The sequence below is a fragment of the Mizuhopecten yessoensis genome, unplaced genomic scaffold, assembly GCF_002113885.1.
Source record: "Mizuhopecten yessoensis strain PY_sf001 unplaced genomic scaffold, ASM211388v2 scaffold4419, whole genome shotgun sequence".
Lineage (NCBI taxonomy): Eukaryota > Metazoa > Mollusca > Bivalvia > Pectinida > Pectinidae > Mizuhopecten > Mizuhopecten yessoensis.
Window position 1 is genome coordinate 29892 of NW_018405537.1, and position 9426 is coordinate 39317.

A 9426-nucleotide genomic window follows, 5' to 3' on the forward strand; every position below is an offset into this window, starting at 1 on the left:
ACCAGTGTGGATAATATTTTTCCTTTTTCTAAAGGTATAATTCAATACAAAGACTAGATAAACTACGTATACAAACATGTGAAACGGGATTTACAAGTTGGATTGAATAGATATATTGTGTGGTTTTATTGAGGTTAAATGACAGCTAGTGGTCCTTAAAAATGACACGCTACTTTTAGTCAATGTGAATAATGTTTTTGCCGAATTATATTGATGAATGTTTCAAGAAGATTTCTTGGAACCTATAGATACTTCCGGTTTTATTATGCTTGTTGACATGAGTGACTACTATTCAATCTGCTGGAATTATGCTAAAACCTGGCTCCAAGGTCTTGAAAGAATTATGACCGTAGTCCAAATTTGAATATTATTTAATATCTTATTAAATTATCATTTAACATAAGTGTACATGTACACATCGTAAGTGTGTACCGTGTCCTCTCATGTTGCACGTCATTTAATACACTAGTTCTCAAGAGACATATTTATCTTACCGACATTTCAAATTTGGACTCAATATTAAGACTGCTTCTTGGCCTTGGTGCCAGGTCCAAAGAGAGCTCTCGATGACGTATCCCAGTACTGGACGGCTAATTGAAATAAATAGGTGTACTACCTAGCGGATCGTAAGCTATAAATCAGGGTTATCCTGACCAGACTTAATAATTCGTTACCATGATAACAATACATCAAAGACGCTCAGTACATTTTTCAATAATATAGCATCAATGTTCCCATATAAACACTGCCGGCTTTCCCACCAGAGTTATAGATCGTTACCATGGTAATCACACACTGTTAAGGTGTTACATACAATTTTAAAGATATAGCAACGATTGTCCAATTGCCACGTTGACTTATTTCCGATCAAACTTATATAAATGAACTCGTTACTATGGTAACAATTCATTAAAAAGACCGCATACGTCTGTCTGAAACGACGATTTAGAAGCAATGCATCCTTTATGACTCCTGAGGGTTTATTTTGTCTGAAGTTTCCTTTTTGTCCAACCATTTTTTCTTCATTCGATGCTCCAGCTAGGCCAGGGTTATCAGCACTTTAATATCTACCTCACTGGAATAGCGTCAACCGGTTACTACCGCAGAGCAAGGGTGCTGATGAGTATGACAATAGATGTTGCCATGGTGAAAATGGCGCTTGATTTTGATTGTGCGCCGTTATATTCTACAACAAAGGAAAATATAGATACATAATATATTAAACACTTGACACACTTAAATGAATTATGAAAATGTTTGTTATGATGTATCATGACGTAAAAAATGTGAAATAATATTATATAAACAACCAAATATATATAAAACACTATTAAAATATGTGTAAACTAAAATCAAAACAAAACTTAATCACAAAATGCGGTTAGGTTAAATATTGTATCGGTGAAGGGTAAATGTATAACAGTTCAGATTTCAAAATAATAAATAATTACAAAAAATAATTAAATTTAAAGTTCTCAAAGACGTAAGTGTTTGTTGAAGTCTTTGCCGTAGCAGCATTGTTTAACATTAAGTATATTAGTCATTTTATATAATTATATAATTGTTTTAAAAGACAATCTACCATTACCTAAAGCAGCCGTTTTGTTGACGTTGCAGTTTTTCCCGGTACATGGTACTTCGTAAGGGGCGTCAGTCACGATCGGTTCTAAATTACAATATAAAATTTATACCTTAATAAGGTTCCTTCTTCAAACAAAAACAAACGCAATACATTAATCCCATAAAAGCACCCTAACTTAAAATTTTAATCCACGTTTATAGAAATATTTGAGATTTTTTTTATTAGTACTTATGAGACAGTACCAACAATATGCCACTTGCAGTAAAGTGGCAAAAGAAAATGGCATGAAATTCAACGAAATATATTTTAAGTATGCATGTCTCACTACATGATACGTTAATGGCGATTCAACTGTATTTCTTATTTATTGGACGTTGACTTTGGTCGTACAGACACTTTAACGTTAAAACTAATTTTGAAAATAAGACTTTCTTAAGGTATGTGCTGTGCGAAGCCATATACTTGGATATCAAAATTCCAAAAGAGTTCCTTTTAGTATTTCGTTGGGTCCATTTATAGAACCACGTATGTTCTGTGATATTGACTATCGGGGCCATGACCAGGAACTCAGTTGATTAAACTTTTATTGACATTATGTTACTTTATATTACGGAGCTGAGACAAATACCTCATGATCAGTCGATCAAACTTCTATTTCTTCTATTGGCAGAATGTTACAACATATTAAAAGAGCTGAGATTAACAGCTAACGATCAGTCGATCAAACTTCTATTGACAGAATGTTACACGATATTAACAGAGCTGAGATCAACAGCTCACGATGAGTCGATCAAACTTCTATTGACAGAATGTTACACGATATTAACAGAGCTGAGATCAACAGCTCACGGTCAGTCGATCAAACGTCTATTGATATAGTGTTACACTTTATTAACAGAGCTGAGATCAACAGCTCACGATCAGTCGATCAAACTTCTATTGTTATAGTGTTACACTATATTAACAGAGCTGAGATCAAAAGCTCATGATCAGTTGATCAAACTTTAATAGTCAAGACCTGAACATTGGTTATGTCACAGTCGGGCGGGATTAAATGTTAAAATGATAACCGGAGACACGTATTCTTATACATCAGCAAATGATGGCATACAAGCGACGTGTTTAACTTTGGAGAATTGACCACATCATACACATTTAAATAAAAGATATACGGCAAAGAAGTAAAATAACATAAGAAATGAAGGGATAATGGTTTAACCAATAACGGGAATGCAATGACAAGTTCAGTCTCTGTAGTGAATATCAACAGAAAATCATAAATATTTGAAAATACAAACATAACCACAAGAATGAAAAACAGATATAAGAAAACATTCGACTAGTATAGTTACATCATAGACGCGAACCTAAGAAATTGAAAAACCGAGACAGACTAAAAGAACAGAAAGCAGAAAAACAGGTGACTTCTTATACGGTTTCCATTTTCGTTTTAAATGTGTCTAATTGTGTCAATACTCCTTACAAAATATGATTCAAATGAAAAAAAAAATGCAAATAATGCAAACCGATTATTTGTTATCGTACTTTCAAGATGAAGTAAGATTTGAATGTGGCCGTTGGCGGTAGAACTACATATTCAAAATATCATACGTTATCGCATTTGTAAAAAAAGGGTTTTCAAACGTTTGTATAAAAATAACCGACATCCAAGAAATAAATTCAGAATTTTAAATACCAGCATGTTTTATTTTGTTGGGTAGTCGTGGTTCGAGTGCAACGGTTGTTGATTCAACTTTTGATATCAACCTGTATTTTTTAATCCTAACTTCAGTGTAGCTATTTTCATTTTATGCAGAAAATGACATATTTGACTTATGTATGGACATACCTGGTGTTTCCACGGTTATTTCGTCTTTGTATTGATGATTTTCATTTTCAATGAGTGGTCCCTCCACTCTACACTGAAACACACTTCCGCTTGTTTCCTCAGTTATCGACGCTATTATCTGTTGGTTAATAACTGGTACGCATGTCTCACTTTTCTGGTCTTCCGGGTCAATCATGGAGGAGATAACACTGAAAGCCTGGTCATCTGGGTGCTTGACGTACCACGTGACCTGCGCTGGAGGGATACCCAAACTAACAACACACTCAAGCGTGAAATTGAAGTTTTCCTCCACCCGCAATAGTTCCGAGTTAATAGAAGGTTTTCCTGGAACAGCTGAATTAAAGTTACAAAGTTTTAATATTACTAAAGTTTTGATATAACAATGGTTTTTGATGTGGCTTATTATCATGTATTTCCATTTGCTCTGCATTGCCTCTATATAACTTTACCAAACAAAATATGAAGATATCAAATCATAACTCGCACATAATTCCCATTGGTATAGTGATTTGAAGAACATGTTTGCGACGTCGTGACTAAATTACGTCGTTTTGACCGACTTCACTTTATTAAGTGTATTATTGACGACACGAAAAAAATGTCGCCATACCCATTCCTCATGGTTAACGATCCATGCTACCGGATTCAAAAAACCCAGTTGATCAATATAACTCGTAACAATAATGTCGTTATGTTGTATAAAAGGTGAATATCCTCACAGCGGAATATATTGATTAAATTGTTGAAATTAAATTGATTATTTTGTGTTTATCTCCACGAACTATATATTTTTTGCCGGGAACAGTCGCGTGTACTTATGACGTCAGAACAGGTTCCATTGACAGACAGCACGAAATTTGACTTTGAAATGCGATTACAGTTTGGAAATATAAGACAAACTTTAATTAAACACGGAAATATAATTATCCAACCACCTTCTTTGGAAACTTTTTGTCCTATAATTCTCACAGGATTGCAGACAAATTGAATAACGCGCGTTAACTTTCCAAAGAAAAGGCAGTTTAATGCATAAATAAACCACTTAAAACATTCAACAACCACTCGAAATCGTTTTTAATTATTTGAAATTCACCACATTGACTTGTTCCTATAAACAGCCATTTGCTAGAACAGTTGATTACTCATGATCACTCATATGCACATATGAACACGTATGCCAATTTACTAGAAATCCTGACCGCCCATGGTTATTCGCATGCACTCATCAACAGTTTCAGCATTATACTAGAACTTGTTAACACACGTGATTACTCATATGCACCCATATACACTTATAGCAATTAACTAGAACACGAAATCACCCATGGTCACTCACAATCACTTACAAATCAATAGTTAACCCACCAAAAACTAGCAACTAACAACAATTCACAATAAGATGAGACCGTTCGACATATCCTTTTTGATTTTCTATTACCTTGCTACGTAAAAGACTACAATATCTACCTGTTAAGATTATATCGTCGACCTATTTCTGCAAAGGTAGTGTCAACGACATGCTGTTCCCATCAGATATACATTGACAGTGGTTATATATAATCCTGGGGTCATATTAAGGCATGTCACGTTTACAATTTCACGATGAATTTATTTCATATTTTAAAAATGACTTACCCACAATGCCTACTTCTGTTGTCTTAGATATGATGCTAGAGCCGGTCACCACGCAGACGTACGTCCCCACATCTGTACACTCGAAATCGTATAGTTTTATGTTAAAGTTGATCGAAGTTGCATTATGGCCGACATTTGTTCGTCCTCTAGACTTCATGTTTTCGTCTGCCCATGACGGCGATAGGACGACATCGGGCGGGAACAGACCTGTCTTCATACTTTCCGACTTTGGCGGCAGGTTCACCAAGATGATTTCCTCGTCGTTATTGGGTAGCCGTTTTCTCCACTGCATGACGTACCACGTCTCCGTAGGCTGGAATGTACAATCAAGGTCGACCGTGCCTCCTAGCATTCCCTTAACGTTCGGTTTGGTGATTAAGGTACCTGAAAAAATAATTAATACAATAAGATTGTATATAGTTATTTGTATCAGAATGCATATTTTCTTTCCAGAGTCACAATGTGCAACTTGGTCATGCTGTAGGATTACGATTAAAAGCCAAATAGAGAAATGTACCAAGGGGCAAACACACATGACATAAAGACCAGCACAAAATGGAATGCAGTTGACCTTGATAGGTACATTGTATGCTTTTACATCTTATCTTACTCTACTGTTCTTTTTTCAATGATCTCCATGTCAATATTCCTTTGTTCATATTATGCCTTAGTTCTAGCGACTTTGAGTTCAAGGTATGGTTTTGTTGATACTACAGTATCCGTTTGGTGTTCCTTCAGAACCACGCGAGACACCACACAGGAATTGAAAACATTATAATGGTCAACAGTCCTCGGCACAGTGAACATAGCTATGCTTTTCAGAACCACGCGAGACACTACACAGGAATTGAAAACATTATAATGGTCAACAGTCCTCGGCACAGTGAACATAGCTATGATCGTAGACATCACTGCGATAAGGACATGACAACAGTAAAACTTCTTCAATAGGGATGAAGACTTGAACAAACATGTGATGACGTTTGACGATAAAAGCACTCAACTACTACACTCCTTCTAGGTGTTCATGGTAAATGATAGTTATACCTTAAGCATACGGAGGCGTTAAAGTCTCCTTAAATGATTTACATCCACGCGCGTTGCTGGATTGTAAAAGATGTGCATGCAACGTTTATCATCTAGCCTCCTCCAAGGGATCCCTCCCGAACCGCCGATCCCAAATCTCAACTTAAAGACATAGACGACGACTCATGAACACTTTAAATAGTTGAACAGAATCACTCAAAATTACAAATCACCAAACATAGCTGTTACGATAAGGTATTGTAAAGCTATTTTATTAAAAAGGTACATTTGAGGATTGCTGACACTCCTTAATTGCTTACATGGCAGCTTCGCGTTTGACATTTTCTATTTTTTCAGGATTTGACTTCTTGGCAACCTCAATACCTTTTACAGAGTACTGCCCTGATGATGACTTAATTGTGTCGATTGGTCGTTAAACCACAAACAACAGAATATTACTGTAGTCTCCGACCTTGCTAAGCGGTCGTACATATATTTATATATGGCATTAATGTAGCTTTTTTACTTTATTGAATTTCAAATTAAAATGAAACATTATATACAAAAAATGTAATGTAGTAAAAGTCATACAAGGTTTAAAGAAAAAGGAAAATGAATCACGCATTTATAATATTAGTTTTAATTCTCCAAAGAGAGACAGAAGGCTGAGTTGTTTTTTGGGAAACATCAGAGAAAGCAATTTGGTTTTAAGTATCCTAAGTTACACCAGTAATCTCCAAAATGTCTAGCCCTGAACAATTGATAGCGTAAGATAATGCAAAATGCCAAATCGTTTCTTTTTAATTCTTTAAATTTTCTCATTTATGGCAGCTTGTTTGCATGCAGATTAACAAAAAATGATGAAGTCCATCACTTTTAAATTCGTTACGAGTTGTTCGTGTCTGAACAATGTTTTCTGTGTGGTCTGTGTAATTCTACTGGGACTCGGTTTGACGAGTGAGTCTTAACAAGAACGTTTAAAACAATAATCAATGATAATTTCTGAGAAGAATCACCGATTAATTCATACCTCAAACCCAATAAATTCACAACTAAGCCATTAAATTCACAACTAAGCCATTAAATTCACAACTAAGCCATTAATTTCATTAATTTATGTGGGTAGACGTTACACGGGGTTTATTTCTACATTCACGGATACATTTTGTAGAGTTCGATATTGAAGTAACATTAAAACCAACACCGACATCACAAACGAGTAAATACAGAATGTTTGCTGTGGAATACATTTAGAAAATAGTTTTAAATGCTCCAGCAAAATAATATCTAAATTGAACAAATACTTCGTCTTTTCAGATTGTTATCTTAACTCTTTATCAATAAAACATTCCAAAATTGTAATAATGTGATGTTTATGTAGTTAATACGTTTACAATGTACCATCAAATAGGACTTACAACGAGACCTTACAGCATAGCTAACATCAGCAATTAAGTAATCGAACTTTTATGATGCAGACAGGTCTTTAAACAGTATATGCAGTATTGCTGATGTCGTAATTTCAAACCTTTGACAAGGTCAACTCACCATAGGGTGTGGATATACTTTAAAGAATGACAGTTATATATTTTTAAAACATAGGCCCTACATCATTTATTTAGAACAAAATTTCTATTATTCAGGCAAATCATCATAAAAAGACTTCAGCAATGTAATGAAGGATATTATTACGGCGGTGAATATAATTAAAGGTGTTGATTAGGTTAATGTCTAGACTCCTATACTAGTTATATTAGGATGACATTCTAATCCCGAACCATTTACTTCTATAAGATACACAGGTGGCACATTAAATAATATAATTCAAATACACGTTCTTATATTTGAACAACTACGACTCTTCTTTGATTATTGAACTGAATATCATTCCAGACATTAGTGTTCTCGTTTTAAGGTCTAATTCCTCGAATGAGAGGTACTATTGAATCTTTGACGGCGGTATGAGAACCCCTCTGGGTTGTATAGTATGTGTCAATTATGTCATGTGAATTTATCGTAAAATGACTCCTGCATATATAATTACAGAAATTAACTGGTTTAAGTGTCGCACGGGGTCGTTCATTAAAGATCAATAGCTAACCACTTGTTTTACCACTCCTGACGAGGAAAGGGCCGCATTTCATTGATGACCTCAAGAGAAAATCGATTGAGAATCGGAAACGGAAGCATGCAATGGCTACGAGTAAAACGGTTAAAGAGATAATCCATTATGGGAATTTGCATGAGCTAGACAAGAAATGTGCTAATGCAATTCCTTCCAATTGGTTTCAGTTAGGTTTGACCATATTCTAGTCGCTGATGTGTTACTTTAAAAATGAAATAACTTTGGACATAACATGTTCTTTCTCTGGGGTTTAGGGTGGCAAAATAAACAGCCATTGAATCTGTTGTTTCACGAAGTGCATGCTCTCTACTTCTATCTCTGAATGTATCTTTGCAGCAAGAATAAGCCGAATATACAAGCGTGATATCCCTGTGTGTCTTTATAGCTTACCTTAGGAACGAGTTCTATCTAATGTTTGTGTCCGCGTGTACCTTTATCAACAACATCTTCCATATCGATCAGTTATACTAATTCTGTTAATATACATTAATTATTTATTCCGAAATATACAGGTATTCACTATTGAAAGTCAGATTAATTGTAGTTATTTTATAATTGTTACATGCAACGTGAAATAACACCTATACCCATTTAAACTTGATTTTAAACAATATGTTGTCATGAATTCGTTTCAAGCACAAACATTACAGTGTGTTCACATATTTTTTCTAGACAAACGTCTTAAAAAACAATATATTACATGAGTTTCCACAAACAGTGGCCAGTTCTAGCAAAGGCACAGAGGAAATAATTATTTATAATTCCTGACATTCAAACTTTTTTCCAATGCAGAAGACCAAGAAAAATGGTTTTGTCTTGAACTGAAAATAAAAAGTCTATATCAGTAATGCTATGTATGTGACTGTGTTACTTATATATAGATGTAATAGGGTCGATTTTAATACCGCGTTAGTTCTGCTGTTTCGGTATAAATAGAATTGCGCGAAACCGCACCTTGGCGTCGTAGACAAGAAGCCACTAATGTTATATATACCTGTGTATGTATGTCCAATTTACCTGTGTGACGTCATTGATTTATGTGTTCATGTATTGTGTCGTTTTGGTTCACGTGGTTGTGGTCAGTTTTGTTCGTGTTTGGCGGGAGTTAAATAGAGGCAGCCATTGCCGACAGGCGGACAGATGACAGTGTCGTTTTGATACAGATTTTAGCTGATACATTGTCCTGGTAATCCAGACGAAATTCTTACT

General features: G+C 35.0%; 1 protein-coding gene across 1 annotated transcript in view; it reads right to left on the minus strand.

The window, feature by feature from the left end:
• Window positions 1-1097: 1097 nt before the first annotated feature.
• The window catches only part of LOC110449024, a 136772-nt gene continuing 128443 nt past the window's right edge, over window positions 1098-9426 (minus strand). The window contains exons 2-5 of the mRNA XM_021495596.1: window positions 5067-5450; window positions 3432-3764; window positions 1589-1666; window positions 1098-1186 (exon numbers count right to left, since the gene is read on the minus strand). Of these exons, the coding sequence (XP_021351271.1) occupies window positions 1098-1186; window positions 1589-1666; window positions 3432-3764; window positions 5067-5450 (884 nt within the window). The remainder of the gene's footprint in view (window positions 1187-1588; window positions 1667-3431; window positions 3765-5066; window positions 5451-9426) is intronic.